We start from the raw sequence: 24780 nt of genomic DNA on the forward strand, positions 1-24780 counted from the left end.
TTTTTTTTTTTCAGGTTCATATTACTCGAGAAAATTATTCGTTTCAGAAAAAAAAGCTGTTGTCAATTGGTAGTGGTAGTCCTGGGGTAAAAACACTATCAAAAAGTGTTTTCCTTTACACTCTGCTTTGTATTCCTGTTTCAAATGGACAAAATTTTGTGGCGCCCTTTGCTCCAGCACATAGTGGACTAGGGAGATACGAAAGTGCACCAAAAGTCATTTTGGCACTTGTATTTTTTAATTTTTGACATGCCCTCTTGAGAGACAAATCTAACTCAGTTATGTACATTACAGGGGTGTATTTCCTACCTGAAGTAGCAAAATACAACATATTCAGAGTTTCAGAGTAAATTGTAACCACTTTAATAAAGAAGTTATTTCAACGTGTAGTTCTTGAGGTATCGACCTATATCCTAATTGGTCCCACATGTTCCCCAGAGTTCATTTTACTGTATAACAGAAGCGCAAATTTCGAGAATGTTATTATGGTAAATATACTTGGAAAATAGGCTAATTATTCGTGTTTTCATTATATCCAAGAGAAACGTGTAGACTTCCACGGATTTCCAACTCAATTAATTCCATCCACATTTCTTGATATCTTAGCTTTCAGCTGATACCAGATTTGGCTGCCACCTTTTGCCACGTTTTGTGTTACAGCCGATTTTCCGCGACACAATACGTCTATACTGGACCACGCAGGCCCTGAAGAACTGTCTGTCATTACTCCTCGCCGCTTAGGGACGCGCGTGATTTTTTTTAACCACATTAAAGACCCGTTAATATCATTAACACTGAATAAGAAATAAACAAAGTTATAAACAAAAGGGCTAGTTTCGGCTCCTGAAAGACCCTTCTTCCAAAGATGAAAATGCAGACAATGAGTACATAGCCAAGGAGGAATTAGTTTCGCCATGTTACCTCCTTATCATAACTACAAGCTAATTCCCTCTGCGATACATATTAACATATTGTAGGGACACCTAAAAACACTCAGTCACTCGTCAGTCACTCAGTCGGAAGTAGTAAGTTGCTTCCGGCCGCCCACCGAATTGTATCGGATCGCACTCTGATGAATCTGACTTGTATTGGTCGACCATCAGGCCAGTGTCAGACATTGCTCGCGTGATCCTCATCGGACGATCTTGCCTCATCGGATCATGCCTGACATGTCTGACACTGACCTGATAGACGACCAACACGAGTCGGATTCATCAGGGTGTGATCCGATACACTTCAGTGGGTTGCCGGAAGCAAAAAAAAAAAAAACTTCTGACGAGTGGCCGATGAGAAAAAAAAAAAAATCTTTGGAACGGGGGTACAATTTTACATGTAGTGATTCCTAAATATTTTCCATTAATAAATCTTTTAGTATATCTTTTCATGCAAACTTTCATATAATGCAGACTCTTTTTTAGTTGCTAAATCATTAACCTTTTGTTTTCGTGATTACCGACTTTCTAATTTGATATCTTTCCAGTTGTATTAAAGAAAAAAAAAGGTTTTAGAGTGGTGCGCTTGTATTTAATGTGGCATAGGCCTAAGGTTTGAAGCAAAGCGATAAGAACGAAATCGAAGACTGATTTTTTTTCACGCATTTTACATAAAATCTGCTAGAATATAGAGTGAAGAAATTCGCCCAATAATACAGCGTACTATTATAAACTTATATTCTCACTAATTTACACGGACAACACTATTATATGCTGGACGTGTGTAATGTGGAACTTTCAGCATGAATTCGATTCATTTGAAGAAACCCGAATGTTTATTTAACATCTCTATTCATTGGTAGCATATGAAACAGTGTCAGTAAATGTGAGAAGCATAAATCAAACCCTTTCACATTAATCTTCAAAGAAATACATTACCAGACTATGAATTGCATTACTTAATTCGTCATTTACAGACAGATTTTGGGTAGCCAATGAAAAAGCAGTATCACAGTGACGTCACATGAGTTTGAAATTATGTTCAATCAATCTTACGCCCCCAATTACCCTGAACACCAAGTTTTGGCAAAAGAAGTCACGTAATATAACTTTGCGCTCATTCTGTCCTACTGTATTAAAGGCGGGTAATATAAGTTTACTTTTTCACACAGATCGCGCTCCGATGGGAACTATGCTTGGCCTGTGTTACCACAACCAATCAAAATGAAGCTAAAATATGCCAGCTCGTCTTGAAAATCTTAAATTTGTGTTAGATAATCAGAGGCGGATCCATGCAGAGGGGACGCAACCGGCGTACGTCCCCCCCCCCCTTTATTTTTCGTTAAAAACAAAAGAAATAAAAAGAAAAAATGAAATGAAACCCGGAAGTGGCATGCACCAGAAATATTAGTTGCGCCCCCCCCCCCCCCCCTTTACAGAATTCCTGGATCCGTCCCTGGATAATCGTGTTATAGGTATAAGACTTCGACACCATATCTCAAGATTATCCAGCGCCAAAATTTAGCATTAATACTCTGACATTTCACCGTCTTCTACAGCTCAACAGCCCGAATTAATGAACGAGCGTTCTTAGGACGTCAAAAGTTTGTTGCAAGCTAGCTATCCACCTATGATTATGACGAGTTAAAGCTGACTCCTTCTAACCGAGCAGATTTTTCGTTTTGGACCCTTTGTGATGTGATGTCCCCCCGGCTTAAATTGTACTTTGTCCTATAGGGTGCGCGGAGTGGAGAGGAGCGGGCCTTTCCAGTAATAATAAATCGACATTGTTCGCGTTTGACAACGAAATTTAGCATCAGTCTCTGAACTTGTCATTATAATGTATTTCATGGATGTTAGCAGAATTTTACAGAGTGACGTAGTGTGTAAGAAATACACAGGACATTATGCGCGACGCTCGATTATTCTGGTAAGCAATATGTAAAAGGATTACATGAATAATCTTATCAAATATTCTTTGCTCCTACCCATATCAGACATCTGAGCTGCGGTTTCAAACAAAAGTACATACCCCAGTTTTAAGTGCCAGCTGGGAAAAGAGGGATACATTTTTTCTATCCCCCTTTTTTACAAATGCCTACAGTCATGTAAACATTTTTTAGACTCGGAAAAGTTGTTAAATACATTTTTTTTTTCTTGATTCGTGTTCTAGTAGGGTATTGAAGTAAGTTTAGTTTAGATGCCATCTTGGCAACCTTGGGCAACAATTTCTTTCTTTTTTTTCTTTTTTTTTAAAGCGTAGGCGCGTGAGGTAAATGTGTTTGTTGCTGCAATACGTGTGACCCCCTTGACCCACAAGGCGTTCGAACGCTCCCAATCTGGCAGGGTATGGTATGGTTCGGCCGGTCAGATTCGCTTTTGAGCAACATGTTGAGAGCTCGATCAAACGCCCGCTGCCCATGTGATTTTAAAACCCAACATACCTGGAAGTACAAGATTGCTTTTGTTTTCTGCTCATGCGCAAAGTGGAACTCCGAACTGACTTATAAGCTCGGAGTGAATCTTCTTTGTCGAACAGATATGATTCCATCTATATCCAGAAGGAGTGTCATTGTTCTTGTACAATTCTCTAATTTTGCCATATCTGAATTATGGTATGCAAATATTGGCAAACTGCAGTGAATAGAATATGTCGAGGCTTTTTAAATCAAGGAACCAATTTGAATTGTTTCTCATATCGATCACCGTGCTCACTAAAAGCCAATATTTGATCGTCTGAAAATTCTTGACATTTATAAGATGTTATCAATGTGCAATATTTAGGTTTTCATGTTTTCATAATATACTCACGGTATCATCAACAAATTATTCTAAGCTCAATAGCTGGGTGTATACATGCGTAATAAGAAACTTCTGAAATTATGACTTGCCTTTCGGAAGATTAAGCTCTCATCCAAAGTCAATATTTCATAATGGACCAAAAATATGGCATAAGCTACCAGATGAAATAAAATCAGTCCAGACTTTCTCAATTTTAACAACTATATCTGTTATAGGCAATCTTTAGAATAAATACATCTTAGAAAATATAAGTTCAAGATTCAGATTTTTGTTTTTTGGTAATGTGTTGTGTGTGCATTTGTATGTGTATCTTTTTTATTTTTCTTCAGCTACCCACTCGGTACATATCACAGGACTTTGCTTTTATATCCCAACTCTGCCTTCCTGTCAAGTTCCTGATACTTCAAAATGTCTGACGTTGGTGTGTTTTTTTTTTCCCATCGCAGAGGTGTCACTAGCTCTGATTAATTGCCTACTTAACGACATGAATCTGAATATGCATGTATATTATATATTATGTATTTTCGCTCTTCGTTTAGATGGTTTCTATGAAGTGTTGAATGAAGTAAATGCAAAATGCTAAATTACGATGTGACTAACAAGTTGTGTTTTTGCTGTTAACTCCGTACCCAAAGGTGCTGTGGATGATATAACTGTGGAGTTATCTCCCCCCCCCCCCCCCTCTCTCTCTCTCTCTCTCTCTCCCACCTTCCTGCTTGAAGCGGGTGTTATCAGCTACAGTAGAGTGAAGTATACGGAAAATACATTATCTATATGTATACGATGACCCGACGCAATCATGCCGTGTTTAGAAAAGCTAAAGAGGACTATGCCGTATATAATGGTCTATGGTACAATCATGAAATCATATACATGTACAACATCAACAGAATGAGTTTCTCCAGAAGACACTTATAATATCTTCAATTGTGAGTCTCGAAGATATAGAGATCATGTATACTGCGTATTCTGCAGAACATACGGAAACAACTGTTCAATTTCTCAGGAAACTGAGGGGAAAAACAACACTCTAAAAACATCCGGGTCAGAACTGACCCGGAAAGGGTCCGTTGGGGTCACAACCCGTTCCGGGTCAAAAATGACTTGGAATTTGGTCGTGAAGACCCGGAATATGGGGTCACCCTGACTCAATTCATGACTCAGAATGGGATCACATCTGACCCCATTCCTTGTCATTTCTGACCCGGAGCGGAGTGTGACCCCAACGGACCCTTTCCAGGTCAGTTCTGACCAGGATGTTTTTAGAGTGAAGGTCTAACTTTCGCATACAATATCGGCGTGTTGTAATATTATCTGATCAGTATAACCGATCGAGGTATATAGAAGTGGGTAATGTTCGTTATTCCAAAGGTTCGTTATTTCGAATAACAAACCTTCGGAATAACCAACTGCAACTGTAGAAGTTATAAAATACCATATCGAACAATGACACATGGGGTTCAGAATATTTTCTGTAGACAAACCAGTGGGGGAAATGAGAAGTATTGATATAAGCACGTCACTTTTTTTCATTCATTCATTCATTTATGTATTTATTTATTTGGCTCATGTCGGTGTGTCATATAATTCTGTTAGGTGAAAACATTGTAACATTTAAAACTGCATACGATTTATTTCTGAGTGTTTCATTTTACTGCATTGGGTTAGCTTTGATCGGGAGTGGTATGATGCTTTGAAAGAATAAATGTCCAGCATATAACAATGTATAAAGCTTGGCATTCCCTGATGAAGGCGATCAATTTTCAACCATATTCAGCAATCCGGTAGGAGTTTGGGCCGGACCTATATTCAGTTCCATGTAAGGAATATGTATCAAGGAGGATATAAATCACGCATTTTTTGAATGCATATTGAATGAGCCCTTTTTAAGATATTTGAGAGAAATGTTATTAGACATTTCAAGTAAAGCTCTCTTTTAGTATTCAACAATATTATACTCAAGACAATCACAAATATATATATTTATCTATAATATATACATGTATATAGTACATGTAATATACATACATATAATATAAACATTATGTATGTATATTACATATATTATATATATGTAATATATATATATAAATATATATATATATATATATATATATATATATATATATATATATATATATATGTGTATATATGTAATATATATAATATGTATATATAGATGCAAGATTTGTTGTGCCAACGTTTAATTTTCCTGGTCGTGGAGACATTATATAGGCGTAAGACAGTATAATTAGTATTCCACGGGAGACGTAGCTTCTTCTTCCTATTTCCTTTATTCTGTGTTCGAGCTTTCGGACGTGTCGGCCTTCACCAGGATATAATTTATAGAGACAAACAAAATTACAAATATGCCACTGCCAGTGATATTTATAACATGACGTACATGTATGCGAAATAGCATCTCTACAAATATATATATATATATATATATATATATATATATATATATATATATTATTTTTCCTAAACATGGGACGGAAATCAATCACACAGGCATCTGATCATTATGGTGTCTGGGAGAAACATTTAATGTAATTTTCATTCCCAGAAAGCATAACTAAGACTCTTTTCCTTAAAAAAAAAATATATATAAAAAAATATAAAAATATACATCTCTCTTGGTGTTATTCAAGTAGGCACCTTCAAATCTTTACACAATAAAATCGGCCAGTGGGCTACAGCTGCCCTCCATCAAGGGGATTAATTTTTTTATTACATATGGAAATGGATGGTCTACAACAATGGGACAGACATAAACATTACAACTAAACTGCCAGGGAGAGATAAAGAATACTGAATTGGGCAAAAGACAAAATAAGGGTAATAATTACTGCCATATCAATCACCGTGTTCTAAAGTTTAAACCACTGTGTCTTTGATCTTACGCTTCCCAGTTTTTATTGGACTGTGTGGTCAATAAATGAACTTGACTGTGAGCTACAAAGTGCAGGACAAGTCCTTGACCTAACACACACACACACACACACACACACACACTATATATATATATATATATATATATATATATGTATATACATATACATATACTTTCACCCTATGGAAAATACTTGAGTTTTTCGAAATTTGAAACAGCGTTTTCAAGAAAAGAAAATACAAATGTCTCCAAGGATTTAGAAACCGTCTGTCGACAATGTAATTAATACTCGTATCCCTAATTTAGCTCTATAACCTCTGGTTTTTATCAATTTGGGGACTTTGGAGCATTTTGAGCAATTTGAGGTCCAGTACCCTAGGGATGCTACCTGCCAATAAGTCTGGTGAAAATCTACCATGGGGTTTTAGAGAACAAGTTGAAAATGTAACATGTTCAAAGACTATGGACGCCCGACGATGGATTATCACAATAGTTCACTTGTGCTTTTGACTCCCATGAGCTAAAAAAAAGTAACTAAATAAACAAGTATAAATATATTTCAAAACATGCAAAAACAAAAACAAAAACAGAACAAAAAACCTAGAAGAAATAGAATGCATTTATCATCTTCTCTTTGACTGCGGATGCACCTCAGCAGTGGAAATCTCTGGTTGTGGAAGGAGAACTTGTTGATCTTCTTTTTCGGTCAGATTAGTTTCTGTCTCGGGGATCCTACTCAACAAGGCACAGAAGGGAGAGTATACAACGACTGCTATGGCAATAGTCCACATCGTCCTGTTGGCGGGAAAATGACACACACACAAGGAGTCACACCAAAAGGAATCTCTAAGCAGTTACGTTGGCAGCACCATACACTTGCTCGCAGTCGCGTAAAAAGTGACTTCACAATCTATCACATTCACATTAACTATTATATTTTCGTCCTGTATGGAGTACGATTCCACAACCGGTTTGATCACAGCGCTCTTCTAGAGTAGAGGTTGTAATATCACTGTATCGTCGCAGTTTCCCGATTGTATCTAATAGCGCTGGATTTACCTCACTAATAAAAGTTCGAAACAGTTACTGTTCTGTGATTGAGTATCAAAGGCGATTAAAAATTGTTCATGTCTGGTAGCTCGTTAGACGTCATATCTAGATACTAGTCTACTATACCTTGTCATCATGATAATGTAAAATGTTGCTTATTCAGAATAGAGAACAACAGATAATTAATGGAATCCATAGATTACCTAAACTATTCCGCCTCTATAATCGTGTAATCAGTAAACCATCTAGACAAAGTTTCAACATAATTACACGTAAGCAAATATCACACCTAGGTAAGAAAGTCCTCTGGACTTCCGAGCTTGTGCCTGACAGGTAGTCACGGATCTATTTTTTTTTTTATATGATAGCGGGACTGCGTATTTATTTAAACTTATGATTTCTTACCCCGAGTTGTTTGACCGCTGCTATAAAAAAAAAAGCAAACAGTCCCGCCAGTTTGAATGAAATCTACGCTTGCTCAACGGATCTGAAATAAAATAAGTTGGTCCCATGGCGCAGAATTTGCGTTTGTCATATTTCTTCTACTGCGGATTAAATAATGCTTTTTGGAATGTTAGCCAAATCATATATCGTATATATAGTAATTTGTATGAATTATTTTCATGGGGTACCTATACAGTAGTCACATCCTTAATATGTTTAATTTCCATCCTTGTCCCATGTCTAAAAAGAAATGCAACGTGATCATGAAAATCCGTCAATCTCATGAAGATAACTGGCGTTGCTTCTATTCCAGCGTATTTCAGTCAAAATCATTTTACGATATCGCTCGAGAAATTACCAGTCAGTACTGTAAGATCAGATGTTAAAGGCAAATAAAACCCCTAGTTGAGAAAAATAATGAAGAGAAAAAAAATCTTATCATTGAAATCCTATTACTGTCACTATTTCACCGGACGAAAGTGACTCTGTAAATAAATTGAGAGGAAGAAGTAGTGTCATAGGCGCGTGCACGTAGAGATGATCATAGAAAAAGTGTTTCAAGTACATTCACAGCAGCTCCTTTTAGTTTACTTTGCACTACTTGCGATTGATTTCATTTCGGGCAGCACGGTCTTTAAAGCTTTAAATGCTATAATAATGGAAGTGCTCCATATAAAACCAGGGAGGTGACCTCCCTGGTATAACCTTCCTAGTATAACGAGCGCAGCATGTGCGCTGAAAGAGTCGCGCAAAAAGTGTAATTTCAGCTTTAGATAGTAGAATTTTAGCATTTCAACCTGACCTTTCCCCTTTATTGACCCTTTGATCCACAAAGTCCAAATTCATTGTCAGGCAGTAAATGCATATCTATACTAAGTTTCATGAAGATAGGCCTACCTTGAGCCAATTTCGAGGCACGAAGAAAAAATTGAAAATATATCATTTCCACTTGACCTTTGACTACAATAATTGTCCTAAAACTTTCCCAAGAGAATCTTTATTTGGTAATACATGTATACACCAAATTTCAAGAAAATACATTCAAGGCACTGTTTCACGTTGGGAGCAGTGATTTGAAAAAAAAAAACACACACACACACAGTTGATGCATATGTATACTGTATACAGTTGTATCACATAAGGCATAAGAACAGCAAAACCTTATTCAGTGTTATTAGGGAGGTATAAGTCTTCATTGAATGTCAGTCTGTTGGAGTCATTAAATAGGAGTTCTAAAATCAATTTATTTGCAACATTCAACGTCTGCAATAAAAAGTGGAAAGATGCTAGTGTTTCCATGACAGTTGCAGGATTATTGTATGTATTGTAATATATGATTGTATGTATATGTATGCCCATATATATATGTATATATATATATATATATATATATATATATATATATATATATATAATGTTTTTGTTAAATTCTGTTTCTTCTGTTGCTCATCTATATTTTTTCAAGGGGGGCTGGATTTATTCATGATTTACGGGCTGCTGAAATTAAATATCATTACATTTTATGCATAAAGGTGATGGACGTTGCCATTATCACTTTGCGCAAATTCCACTTACCTATCATGCTCCCGATGCAAAACTGAATGGAATAGATGGCTGAACCCCCGCTGTGGGAGCCATCGTACCAGACTTCTACGATCTGAAAAACTACCAAAGCCGCCGTGGTGTCTGTAAAAGCTGATTCTGTATTAAGGCATAAGACAGCAAACATTGCAAAATTAGTGCATTTCTTTAGTTATGACAACCAAAATGAAGTATTAAGGGCATTGACGAAGAGTATACATATATGTGAACATATTATGATATCAGATATTTGGTAGTGGTGTATGTGCTTGCGTTATATTCGTCCTTTTGTATCATAATACTTTCTAAACGAAGAATATAGCAGAAAGAAAACAGCAGAAAGAATATCTGGCTCCGCTATTTGATAACTTTTATCATTTTATCATTTTAAATGAAAGCGAGAGATTATAAAAGGGGAGGGAGCAAGATACGGGTATGATTTTTTTTCTCGATTTGTCTTCCTTTGTACAAATGAAAATTGTAACAAAAATTTTATTTGTACAGAAGACAAACTGAAGAAAAATCATTCTCTATAACTTTATTATTTTGCCTGACGTGTTCCTTTTGTACATAGAAAATATTTTCATAGCCTCCTGCATTCCACGTTGTTAATGATGAATTCGATGGGCCAAACTGTAAAGACGGGGAAACACGTGGTCGTGCCAGACTCACCAATCCCTGCGCCAAGTATGCTTATGGACGGAATAAGATGGATGACATTCCTTCCGAGTGGAATCTGGTAGAAAGAAAACCACGGAGTTGAAAATTTTTAGGCAAGATTCGACAAAGCGGTGGCCCAGTTTTTGTTTGTTTATTTGTTTGTTTGTTTGTTTTTTTTTTTTGAGAAGTGATACGCTATGGTGGGCCGATTGGGTATTCAAAAGGTCTTTCTATACTGTTTTATTTTTTTTTCTAATCCAGATTATGGGAGAATAATTAGCCTGCGGCTTAATAATGCTTGATATAGTAACTCGAAGTAATTCAGCTAGCTGACGCGAGTCCGGGTTTGCCAGATCAAATATAGTTTTTATGCCAAATCAGTCTATTTTACGGCTATATTCAGCCAAACTACATTCGAAGAGTTTGTTGGCAAAAACCCATTATATTTCTCGTTTTACAAAAGCCAATAAGTCCGTTATGAGCGGTATAAAATCGATGACCTGCAAATCTTGCGAATCGAATTATTTCCCCAGTTTTTAGCAATGCTCATGAAATTTACCACACATACATGTCATATTCGTTTTGGAATGAAGATATGCAAAATATTTCCTTCGAATGTATTATGGTATTATGGCCATAAATCAGGGCATAGTGTTTGGTGATCGAGCTACTTCTGCATTTTTCGAGCAGTTTATATAAACATGAAATTTGGCGAGCACATTGACCTCAGATGATAAAATGGGCAGGTCACAATTCTTTCATGTGTCAAAAACTGCGTATGATCGGGAAGATGTTAAGGATCAAAAAGAATCTAATCTTTTAAGCTTGGGGTGAAGATATTTTTCAAATGTGCCGGAAACTGCGTTGCTAAAACAATATTTCAATCACATACGAAAATAAGTCATTTTCGTCCCGGGTCAAACGAAAGCTGAGCAGCCTCTTGAAGCTTCTGTCATAATGCTTATCCAGTATTGTGCACTTGTATACATACTGGTGTACCGTACAGCATGCATAGCACAACGTTTAACATGGAGTGATGGATCGAGGAAGACATCTTGAAATCACCTAACACATGTAGGACGTGTTGATTGGTTAAAGTGAGCCTATCGGGTTTTTCGAACAAACACATTTCCTCAAGGCTAAATTTCATGACCAAACTTAATATATCTGATACCAGAACTATATGTATTTGGACATACCTCTGTGTTATAGATAAAAACACGCAGATGAGTATCCGATTTTGTAATGTTGTTCTTTCTTACTTCGTAGTCACAGCACATATAGTATTTAAAGCACTTGATCATGCCACTCAATTTCTAGATCTTTAATTATCTTAATAGCCTTCAAGCAAGCACAGATATAGATGCCGAAACACTGAAAAGGGTTTCTTTGGACAAGCATTCTATTGTCTTCTAATTCCTTTTCTGCCTTATACGTGTATCTTTTTTCCTTTTTTATACTTAGAACTGTTACTTAAGCTCTTAAAAGCCTCTAAACACATCTTGCATCTGAATGCTTTGTATCATTATTTTGGCATTGATGACAATCAATGATAATGAGGTAGACCTATTTGTTTTGTGATAATGAGAACACTATTTATCAAACTTTTTTCTTCCAGTTCTTGTTCTCAGCTACTTAATGTCGTACAACATACCGTGAAGACACTTGCAGCCAAAAGTAACATCCCAAGCACGATTAAGATCCATCTGAATAAAAAAGAACGAAGATGATAGAAATATAATGAACCATTAGAATAAAACTTCAATAATTATTTCAATTAGCATTCAGTCAAATAATCAATTCTACTGTGGAATCTTTTTAAGATTCAAATTCTTTGTGGAAAATGAAATCAAATAGATATGATTGAATTAAAACTAAATACACGATAAAAATCCATAAAACCTTCATTGCAATTCAATCCATTGGTTAGCATTAAGTTGATATCATATTAGCATTACCATTTCCTATTCTTGGTATTTCTTCAAAAGGTTTAAGCATCATCTGAATTCTAAATCTTCATTCAAGACTCGTTGTCTGCGTATGTGCTGCACATAAAGATGTGCGCAAATCGTTAAGGACATTTCACAATACTATATAGCAAATATCCGAGCCGGGCCACCCTTTGCAAAACACACAGTCTCTCCATGCACAATGCCGGATCTCAATATATTTCAATTTTAATTTCAATTCCTTTTCATATTTCTCACAAATATAACATAAAAAGTAATTATACAATACCGAAATCATTCAAGGCATAAATCAGATGAAACTTCACAGGAATGTATACATTATTATCATTCCATGAAAACAAATAAAATACACCGAATATAACATAGTATTGCGGAATTGCAGCGTATGACTGCTGAAACCTTGCGGCTTTAAAATACAAACTTTTTGAACTTTCTGTTGAAGAAACCAGTGAGAGGACCGCATATCAGATGGCAGATAGCAGCCGGCATGAATGCAATACCTGTAAAAACGATGGAAGAAAAAAAAATGATGTAGAAGTTATCACTATAGCAATCACACACACAGGTGCGAGCGCGTACGCATACACTCATGGCAATACAAGTAATATATGTGTCATTAGAAAATACATCAGTGTCACAGTGGTTCAATATGCATAATGACGTAAATGTATAACCTCTATTACCTTCCTCAATAATATGCAGGAAAAAAAAAACTATTTGCGATGATTGCGTAAAACAATCAGACATCCATTAGAAATTTTCACAAGAAATAGAAAGGTGTATCCCCAAAACATGTAGGCCTATACCACAGATAATGACAGGAAAATCAAAATGCGTAAATTATTATTTTTTTTTTTTAAAGAAGAAGTTATTTAAAAAAAGACAGAAGAGGCACAATGTCTTCAGTGCCGTCAAGGAAATTGCAGAGGTCCGTTAAACATTAGCCACCAATACATTACAAGAAACATGCATTCTACAGAAGAGGAAACAATATATTTTTGAAATAGCTGAAAGCAGTGTAGACAGTCAAGGCACTAAGAAATCCGTCTATCTATAGCATTTTTTTTAATTGACATCGTGCAATTTACACAGGTCAAAGTGTTCATCATTGTGTGTGGAGTTTAGGGTATGGGGAACTATCGCCCAGGTCGTGTGTTCAATTAAATAGAAGAAAAAAATACAAATACTTAATCAAATACTTTGTAACCAAAAACTGTATTTATATGACGATGTTTGTCTTAGGTGTATGGCAAAGTACAAGTAGATAATTTTTCTATCAAGCAATTCAGAAAATTGAAACTGTCGCCCAAAAATCAAAAGATATGAAGGAGAATGCCATCATACTTGCTGACACCGATGGCGTCTTATTATCATAACATTACTTACCGACTTTCCACTCTGGCACATCAAGTTCTGTTCGCAAGTAGAGTGGTAAAGTAGCCGCCACCGCAGAATTCCCAATGAGTACAAGAATGTTTGCGCCTGCGCAAGTTAGTAGTTGCAGACATGATATCCAGTCAGAAAAGAAGCAGAAAAAAAAAAAAAAAAAAAGAGAGAGAGAGAGAGAGAGAAGAACAAATAGAAGAGATGTTACACATACGATAGACAGCTCGTTCGTTCAATCAGAAAAGAGAGAAAAAGAAAAGAGTCGTATATATATATATATATATATATAAACTTATGTTTGATTTTATGACTGATGTTTGATTGCATCATTTGATGCGACAGCTCGGCCCTGGTGGATAGATCTGTAAGAAATAGCAGCTCGGGAAGTCAAGGGAGAGCTTACTACCTGACACTAGAAGTGTGTATGGATTTCTGGCGATGTGAAGTACAGAATGCTTCTCTTGTTTGGCGCCCAGTGCAATGTCTCGAGGGATGACAAATGGGAAAATGGCTGCAAAGATGAAAATTTGCATAACAAGATTTACTTAACTTCAATTGAAAATTAAAACTTACTTTTCATGTATTATTCATTTATTTATTCCGTCTTATTTAAACAGGGTAGTTCCCTCAGTTTTTCAACTGCTTTCCAGGGGGGTCCTGTGTACATATATATATATATATATATATATGTATATATATATATATATATATATATATATATATGTATGTATGTAATAAAACACCGGAGTACCATAGAATTCATAAAGATCACATACAAGTATACACACGTACACAAAACAATACACGCTTAAAAAGATACGAGACTGACATATATTGAAATCGGCATAGACGAAGTGAATTATTCAGGAAAAAACAAACAAACGTATAAATTAACTGTGTTATTACTCCCCGCTTGTAGTGACGCACAATGGGTAAAAACTGAGTTTAAAATACAATAAAAAGGGTCAGTGGGACCAAAAAGAAAAATCATGAATGAAAATACAAACAGTCAAAAAGAAATTGTTAAAAGAATCGTTAAACGAATAAATATATATATCACCATTGTGTCATAATAAGTATTTGTTTAAAAGGTTTAACTCAACTGACGGCATAATTTTCGAAATCTTTCAAGACAGGGGCAAGTTTGTAAGAACATTTTGTGCATTAAAATCCACTAGAATATTCGTAATCAATTACAGCTCCTGTTATGACCTTTTTTCTGCGGCGTTTTAGATTGGAGCAGTTTCAGATAACCTTGAAATATCGCATTGCAACATTGAACATTGTATTGAAGAGTCAGGGGAAGTGAAAACTTACCTAAGATAAGTAGGGTGATCCCAGCAAGAATGAGAAAAGGTGAAGCCTGGCCGGCAAAGTCATATAGTATCGAACCAAAAGGTGGACCGACTACACAGGAGATATTGATAAATAGACAAATAATTTAGATAACTAGACAAATATACATGGATCAAATCATATAGCCACAGTATGTGGCTGTCCACAAGAAAACCTGTTAGTCCCGATGCTATCTATAATCCATGTGATCCATGTGATCCATGTATTACAAGCTTAGCGTTTTGGTCGACCACTCTTTTCCCATACCTTCTTTATTGTAATCCTTCAAAGCATGCCTAGGTGTTGTCAGTTTAACTACTTATATCATGCTGTGCGATTCATTTTTCGTTTTGTATTTCTTTTTCCTTGATTGAAATTAATCAAACTCTGTGATCGTTTTACGCATGCTTGATATTATATTATACTAAGTACTTTGTTCCACTCCTTGCTTGATGAGAAAAGAATAAATTGAATTGACCTGAACTGAACTGAAGATCGTAGATCACCCCGTCTTCAGTTATCAACACTTTAATGATTCATCATTTGATTTTATGAATTTCACATCTTTTACTCATTGAAGTAGAATTTTCATAAATATAGAAGATGATATGTGTAGTATATAATATAAAAGTATCTGAACAATTTTAATGCTATAATTCGAAGAACAAAAAAAAATGTATTAGAAAAAAAAATCAAAATCTAACAAAGAATATTGTAATTATAATGATAGATATACTATAAAAATAAACCATTCAACGCTAACTTAGAAAAGCATAATGCCGATGGTATATTACTAACCCGGACAACATTACTCACAATGTGGATTTTTAAACAAATACTTGCCCTGAATCAGCTTCTATTATCTCCTCCAACCCAAGTAAAATACAGTGCTCCATTCCAACAGACCGACATGAAATATTTGAAGTGATAATCAAAACTTTTAAATCTACAAAGTCCCCATGATAAGATGAGCTGCGTTCGTTCTCATGGTCTTAGCAAAATCGCATTCACTCCAGAGACATGCGCACTTTGAGCAAAGAACGACTACAAAGAAATCTCATATCATTAGTTTTTAGGAAACGATAAGTAGTTTAAGTTTAATCTTGCTTTAGATTACCCTCCTTTCACACAAATTATAAGTGGGCTTTTACAAAACTTCTTAATAGGTATGAGCAGAGAATGCCACAAGGGCTTACCTCAGGAGGAGCACTTTTCAAGAAGAGACAGCACGTTTAGCTCCCTGAACCATGTATCACTGCGGCCCCGCTAAACTCTCGCTTTATTTAGGGCTAAAAACGGCCAGTTATCATTATGGTTATACTTAAACCAATCACCTAGATTACCACCGGCGAAACAGCTTGAGAGTATGCCAAACGCCAGTCCTTTTGCATCTCTGTCATGGTCGTATAGAAGCGAAAGATATGCCATTCCTGCAAAATATGGTGTTAAGCTACATTACAATGTATCACAAGGTTGCTTTGCATATTAAAGCGTGATATCCAAGCAGAACTTAAGGCACACGGTACTTTTATCTAGGCTTCCTATAGTATACATTATGTATATTCTATGTCCAATCCCTCGTGTATCCTGCGTGTTTATTTATACGTCTTGTCCAAGGCAATGTACTGATGTTATGATTTTGTTATTTCTACGTCTTTCATTGTTTCATTAACTTCAATACAGTTATGTTGTATTACTATATGACATACATTGTGTAACTTGAGCTGTGTGAGATTTATGTTTTAGGTCATTATGTTTTACACATTACGGAAAGAAATTTCTAAATTAAGCATGGCTTTGGGGAAAAAAAATCACGTAAGTATCCATTGTGGTTTCCTTGAAAGTTGGTGTGTGCGTGTTTATGTTTTACCAACTATAATAGCGTCCAGCTGTTCATGTGCTAATTCCAAGTAAAGCTCGAGGTAATCAAGAGTGATTTAACCTTTACCGTACATATTTTTTACCGTACAATCCATACGCTATCATATTTAATTATGTAGCATTGTTCTGAGTCTATATAGCCGCTGTGCGTGATACGCGCGAAATGATGCTCTTCAATGTCGAACGGCTATGTCCAATGTTGCGAAGGCCTAATATGAATACTCCATAATGGCACCTACCTATTTTTCCCCATTTCAGCCATGCAATTCAAGAATAGGAACCATAAACCCAACAGTATATCGAGGATATGCGGATATCAAATTATGAACTGACGTTTCGACAACGGAGTGTAGTAACTGAACACAAATTTTACAGCGAGGTTAATTCACACATTCACTAATTCATTCAACTTTATTCAAGCATGGTAATACTCCAGTCTAAAACTGTTAAGTGTGTGCACTTGCCTGCATGTTGCAAGTTTGTTGTTAGTTTGTGTATTAAATCCAGTATTTCTGACGTTATCAACTATATTTTAATGTTTTAATGAATATAATTTTATACTTACATTTGTCCAAGTGCTACCATAAAGTCAAATTCAAAATTTTGTATCTGCGTGATTATGTTATGTGACAGTTGGAAAGGAGGCGTTTCGAATGAAAAAGTCGATATAGAAAGTTAAGATCGACTTAAAATTATGGTGCACTATCGGTTTCCTCTTTCAGTCTTATTCAATGTTTTCAGACTTAACTTCATTTTATAATCTAAATCTAGAGAATCATTCCTTTGGTATTTATTATATTTTGTATATAATGGCTTCACGTAAAAAAAAAAAAAAAAAACACAAAATTTTCATTTTTCATGCGGAAGTTTGAATATCATACACACAGCATACCACAAAAGAGACAAATACAACAGTTCAAAGTGCAAATCTCAATGATTTCTTTGCTCTCTTTCCGCAGTCTTACCGGCAATTTCAGCACCGATTCCCCCGACGCCATGCAAAAAACGAGCCAGTAAAAGGAAGGTCATATTGTGTGCGAATGCAAACCCTGAATCGAATAAATTTGATAACATTGCAAAATATGGAAACAAGAAGAAAGAAATCGTTAAGAAATCATTTTTTTTTTTACAAATCTGATTTAGATCGAGAAACATTCTATAGATAGAGTAACATCATAAACACACATGGAATAAACAGAATAAAAGAAATCAGAATAGAACAGTGTATACGTCACCACTACATTCTATAATACATGTACTGAGTTTCTAATGCAGAGAGAGAGAGAGAAAGAAAGAAAGATGAGGGATTGGGACAGACAGTCCACATATCTCCCACTGGACCAATCACGAGACAGCGCCACTGTGAGTACAATGAGGTAGAACATGGAATTAATTTGGGGAATTTCGTGGGTGATGACTGGGTTCCAGGTCCTAGCATATTGCACTGATGGAAACCTAGTCAGATTTGACCCTGTCATAAAGAATTATGTAAGGTATTTTTCTTCATTTGTTTGTCTTTTTTTCAACAAGGATCGTATACTGGTTTGAGGGTATTAGAGCATAATCTTAACAAACACCACTGTGTCCTCCCTTTCTTAAGAAAGCAGGGTTCGTCGCCTCAGCATCTTCAGGGCTGCCCATACAAACTGCCTTTGATACTGTGTACAGATTGTTCGTTTTAATAGTTAATGGTAATGATAGATTAGCCCACCGATGATCATAATCCCCCAAATCGTCTGCAGGCTCTTGGTACCGATCCCCCCCCCCCCCAAAAAAAAGGAGGAAGTGCTGATCCCACGAGGCATCTTATTACAGTTACCGGACCGTAAGCAATAGTATATATATAGGGAACTTTAGTATTATAATTCTTTTTTTTTTTTGGGGGGGGGGGGGGGAGGAGCGTGCATGGCCCAAACATGGCCAAGACAGTGTAGTATTTTTTTTTTCCTTTTTTTGGTTGTTGGCTTGGGGGAAGGGGGAGGAAGGCAAGAACATGTTTGATATTGGGGGAACACTCAAACGATGTCGAACACTCAAGCGAGGGAAAGCAGTGCACGAGAGTGGGGAGGGTTTGGGACGAAGGTCTCCCTCTCACTGGAGGGAGTTTTAGCATTGTAAGATTTAAATTCAACAATCTGGTGCACACTTAGGGGCTGAATATTTGACAAAAAATGCAGTAAAGGGGAATAAAGACAAGACGGTTAATCATTCAAGTTGCAAGAAAAGAAAATAGATTTGTAAGTGTTGCATGATTTCTCTCTAAGATTATTCGAAAATCTTATATCTATTAGCGTAGCATCCAAGCGGGTAGAGGGTATGAGACGGGGTATTCCGTTTCCCCCATACACTAGAGAGCTTTTGGATTTTTCAAAATTAAAGTTCAACGATCAGGTGAACACTGTCTTGTATTGAAGTATTGGACAATTTTTCATCCAAAAGTAAGGGGCATAATTGGCTGCTCCATCTGACTGCTAAAATTGCAAGCGTTCACAGGTGGTAAGTCATGTGTGAAATGAAACATTTTATTATTAAAATAATATGAGCCTTTTTTGAGGGGGTCAAATTCAGTTACTAATTTTGGTCGCAGACGCAGACAAAGGCATACATAATACAGTAGATACATACATAGGCGTGCATGCATATCCTTCATCTTACGATGATGACCACGCATTTCAGATATCGCTCTTCATTAATTGCAAATGTATAATTGGTACAATATTATTAATACAGGGACTACTTACCTAAACAAGATAACGCAAGCAGTGAAATGGAGACAACAATAGGAACAAATAGCCCAACTCTGCGTGGAGAAATCAGGAAAAATACTTTTTATCTGTCAGTATCTGAGATGACTGTAAGACAGAGAGTTCATATCTGAAATTGTCTGAAGCCTCCAAAATGCGAAACTCTACACAAAAAGTTACGAAACCCCCAAAGTCAAAGCAGTATGGACCCAGGAAGTCACAATCATTACCTCAATCAAAGCCTCGGGTGGAGAGATGATCACAAAAATGAACAGTACTGACAAAGACGAAAGGAACCTGTGAGCTCTCGCATACAAAATGATTAAACAGCTAAATATTACACCATAGGAGCTCACAGTCTGAATATTGAGATTAGTGCATTACTTTTCTGTCATCTTTAAAAATAATTATTCCCTGCAGTAGGGCCTATGAATTTGTTTACATAAACTTTTTTTAATGCAAAACGCTTTTGATGGTTTTGATGAACATGAAATGCAGCCTGACGTTGATGCTAATTACGTGCAAGTTTATGCAACGATTAGAATATCATATCATGTTTAAAGAAAATGACAGTAAGCCTAAGGACCTCAATATCTGTACACAATTTTTATAGAGTTCCATTGAAACGAAAACATAATAACAAACCTTGGTATTCGTTTGCGTTGAAAAAAAAATGCGTTCAAAAAAGCCATTTGTATACAAGAAATTTATATCAAATAGAACTATTCTCAGTACCGCAAAATCTACAAATGTTGTTAAGGTTACCCAATGAATGTGTTCTATTTTGTACATTTCAAAACTTATATATATGTATATATATATAGATATATATATATATATATACATAAACCTGGAAGAAAATTAATGATGTGCTACAATTGAGGGTTCAAAACATGGTATATGTCAACATGATGGTAATGTATCAAAAAATCCTGAAGATATTGCAAAACATTTAAATCATTGTTTCGTTAATGTTAATGTCATCTAGAGATAAACATTATACATGTACGAAAAGCAGTTTGGGCTAGGAGCTACAGATCATTCAGCTCAGGCATTGTTTGATGTCTTTTTGTTGAATTCATCAAAAACATTAGAAAATATTTTTTTTTTAATTTAAAAAGAGCATTTGATTCCATTTAATATGAAATATTGTTGAATGAATTACATTTTTATAGGATTCGTGGAGTAACGCTCAAAATGGTTCGAAAGTATTTGCTGGTTAGAATACAATTCACAATATTTTCTGAACATGATTCTTAACATGAAAAAGTTCTGTGTTGAATATCTCAATGGTCAATATCATGTCCCCTTTTGTGTTTAATAGTAATTGATGATTTATCAAATATCTCCGGTGTTATGAATATCCTGTTGTTTGCTGATGATACTAATTTACTTCTTAAACATGAGAAAGCAGAATGTTTGGCTAAAATGATTAATGTGAAATTGTGTAAAGTTAGTAATTGGATACGTGCAAATAAGTTACAATTTACTTACAATGTATGATAAGACGCATATGACTGTTAACACTCGTAAGAAATGGCCATGCAGTATGATCTTGTGTGAATAAAACACTTGTGTAAATAAAATACTGCTAAAGATATCTAAGAAAATCAGAGTTCAGGTTCCTGGAAACTTGAAAACTTCGGATTTTTTTTTTTTTTTTTTTTGCTTGTTTGTTTCCCGTTTGTTTGTATGTTGTTTTGTGTGTGTGTGTTTTTTTGTTTGTTTGTTTTTTTAGTGTACGTCTTGAAAGAAATCTATGGAGGAACAACTTCGTGTATATAGTTTGAGGTTGAATACGAAAGAAGAAAATGAAATTTGTAATGAAAAGATTGTTTCTATTTATTTATGCATTCATATATTTTGTGTAATGGTATATTTAGCAACTCCTGTGACGTCAGCGAAGATCGCAGAGCATGACCCGAAGAGCAATAGCTACGACAATATTTTCCTGTGCTTTTAAGGAATATTCAGATATAATTATCTAGGCAAGAGTGGTTCCGTCAGAGGCAATCCAAACAAGAAATTATCAAGAGAAGTTTAGGGTAATTGATGTCTAGAATTCTATACCAATTGCATCTTACTTGTCACATGCAGAACACTTCATACTTAGGCGTTTTCAAAATCGACCAACCACTTTTACGCTTGTTCTGTATATTGGCCAAGGTACTAGGATTCTGTTGAAAAGGTGTTTACTGTTTTATAAAATACAAATCTGCAATCTGCATAAAGACTCATCATACACAGAATTCAGTAGAGTCGAATATGAATCGGGCATGAAGGTCTCTGTATACAGCTGCTAAATGGCTACCGACATTTCAGAAGGACTATATAGGCAATCTCAGAAGAAAGTGTCTTGCCTACATGGGGGTACATAAAGACACTACAACTAGGAGGACTTATCAACCAGGGACCTCGTGCAAGCTGCCGTAACTGATTGGATACCTGGATCACTCACCTGTCGATCAGCAAACTGCATGGCAGGCTAAGTACCAGCCGGGTCAGAAACTTGACAGATAGAATTATTCCCGTGTTCCTGTTGATCGCGTCTTCACAGTTGGACAGTGTTCTGTTATTAGTAGCATAGATTTCCCTGAGAAGGTCCAAGCAGCTACCGTTACCGACCTCCCCGACTTCGTCGAGCAACGTACTGGTACTGAAGTCTATGGCATAGTTTGTGGAATTCCCGTCGTTGTCGTCAACGTATGTACTGAGCTGCGTCCAATGACAGCCCGAGACATTCTCCCGCATTTGGAAGAGGGAGGCGCGTTTGTGGCAAACATTGCTCAAAATTTCTGGAATCACGGGGACTGTGGTTCAAGACAAAAATCACTTATCGATTAGGGTATTTAAATATAGATTTATATCTAACATAGCTAGGGTTGTCTTCTATTTGTCTGCCAGACATCATTACTTTCAACGCAGTCATCTGGCAATAGTTCATGGCATGTTGAATCAAAACATTTTACAAGATAAAAGATAACACATTATTATCATATCACATTGGTTATCAAAAGCCAAAGCCAGGGAGGAGTCCAGGCCTAGAAAATATCATTCATTAATTGCTTTTTTATAGATGATACACATAAACTAGTGGTAGTGATAAAATAGCTAAAATATACTAATCCTTATGGATTAAAGGTGTAACGGGATTTTTGGAAGGCTGGCAAGGTTTAGGGCGTCTAGAGTATCCTCCTCAAGTTAATAATTTGATGAAAATCAAAGGAATTCCTTCAGAAGAATTCCCAAGGTTTCGGCATTCAACCCATTGGTTCGAAGACAAAATAAGTTTGTCTAAATGTGGGGTGAAATCGTGAATTGGATTCTTTTATTATCCTTCATAATGAAAGTTGTGTAAATAGATATCATAAAATAACGTTCACAGCACGGGGACTATAACATTTTCTACCCAGAGTATAACCTTCAGTAGCAGAATTGGGTCTTGTCATTAATACTGGCCGACATTGTCATGAGCCCAGTAAAACAGCTGGATAAGAACGAATCAGTACAGGTGAAAGTGCCTATTTCAGGAATCAGCGGATTAGGACCCACAAGCCCAGTTTAGAAGAGTCAAGGGTCTCGACCACTACACTAACAGATCTCCCACGAGCGAATGTGAACCTACCGACGGCCGTCATCAACACATGAGCGTCAGTGAGCAGGGCGAAGATGACGATTGCTGCCAAGGTGCGACGTCTCTTCGCAGGATCACCGTTTGGGAAGCTGGACGATGAAGACGCGCTGCTGTTCCCTGTGGGCCAACTGCCCATGGCAATGACGATCCCGTATTCCCGAAGTTCAACCTCCTCTCACTTCATTCCCTGCTGAGAGTTTTGATCTTGGTTTTACACTTGATATACACAAAGAGTAAAACAATACCAAAAAAGGTGGGATGCGATCGAAACTTTAGTGTCCTGGCACCTGGGAAAGAATTATTATAATTCCCTTTCAAAAATAACTGCGAAAGTATGTATTCCAACTGATGTCACTAATTTAAGCACTCTTGCAGCAACAGGCGATGCTGATCAGATGTTCTTCCCTGTTAAGAAGCCAAACATGATAGACCCACGAAGAACATGGATGTCTCGACAGAAAAAAAAAGTAACCGATACTTCCGATCAAAAAAAGAACAACATTTGGAGTAAGAATCCGCAATCAGTCTTCTTCTCAGCTCCGAAACTCAAACGTCAGCAAACACAGAAGATACAGAGCCTGTCATGCCTTCGATGACTTGTTTCAGTTACCTTTTGTGCCGTTTCTATACCACTTAAAAACGGCTGCAGAATCGTATACATCCTCGGGCTTCTCGAAAGATTGAGGAATGCCGGCTTACACTAGGATCTGCCGCCATTCATGGATACCTTCTGAATAGCCAGGCACCTTTGTCTTCAGATTTTCTTCTACGAACCTGGAGAGAAACGTTTCTATGTGGCAGCACAAGATTACAGTGTACGCCAATGTACGCGGTGGAATCTTTGGGACAGCTACTTCACTTTTTCGCGGATGATTGCTCCCATCTAAACAACGCGTATTACTATGGAGGTATTTCTCTCCCTATCTTTCTTTCTCTCCCCGCCTCCCTTCTTGAAACAGGTATTATCAGCTGTTAGGTGATGTATCATTAAATGTATATATATATATATATATATATATATATATATATATATATATATATGAAGAGTTTGTTTGCAAAAACCGATAACTCCATATTTGCCAAATGGAGATATTTGCGATTAAAGGTCAAGAAAAATAAAGAGAATAATAAGAAAATTTTTGCTTCTTTTGACCATAACTTAAAAACTATACCTTTATATGTAGTGACCAATATATCATTTAAAAGGTATTATTTTGTACTTTATGACAGAGATCGTACTTCAAAATCTTCAAAAATGGACTTATCGGTTTTTGCAAACAAACCCTTCATATATAGATTTGAATGTCCTTGATATCTTTCTTGTCTATAGTGCATCCCAAGACCCATGCGTTCTGCCGTGTTCGGAGATGTTTTAACGAGGAATATTCCCTCTACAGTAATTATGTCATACAATCAATCAGCACGGTAAATTTCTAGAAAAGTCTTTTATTATATCGGCGCATGC

The 24780-nt window shown here is 36.2% G+C and overlaps 1 protein-coding gene across 1 annotated transcript; it reads right to left on the reverse strand.

Annotated features, from left to right (window-relative positions):
* Window positions 1-7253: 7253 nt before the first annotated feature.
* LOC140242392 (chromaffin granule amine transporter-like) lies at window positions 7254-23451 on the reverse strand. The gene is made up of 11 exons (XM_072322129.1): window positions 23307-23451; window positions 22140-22491; window positions 15039-15157; window positions 14128-14232; window positions 13722-13817; window positions 12757-12835; window positions 12020-12071; window positions 10378-10441; window positions 9700-9819; window positions 8565-8609; window positions 7254-7426 (listed from the first exon to the last, which is right to left on the reverse strand). Exons 1-11 carry the CDS (start codon window positions 23449-23451, stop codon window positions 7254-7256), a joined length of 1350 nt encoding a protein of 449 aa, XP_072178230.1.
* Between the last annotated feature and the right edge of the window lie 1329 nt (window positions 23452-24780).

The sequence above is a fragment of the Diadema setosum genome, chromosome 19 (assembly GCF_964275005.1).
Source record: "Diadema setosum chromosome 19, eeDiaSeto1, whole genome shotgun sequence".
NCBI classification, from domain to species: domain Eukaryota; kingdom Metazoa; phylum Echinodermata; class Echinoidea; order Diadematoida; family Diadematidae; genus Diadema; species Diadema setosum.

Coding starts and splice junctions, on each gene's coding strand:
- LOC140242392 (XM_072322129.1), bottom strand. CDS start 23,451: ATGGGCAGTTGGCCCACAGGGAACAGCAGCGCGTCTTCATCGTCCAGC. Junction 15,158..22,139: donor TGCAGTTTGCTGATCGACAG/GTGAGTGATCCA, acceptor TATCTAAATTAT/TTGTCTATTTATCAATATCT. Junction 9,820..10,377: donor CATACTTGGCGCAGGGATTG/GTGAGTCTGGCA, acceptor ATACAGAATCAG/CTTTTACAGACACCACGGCG.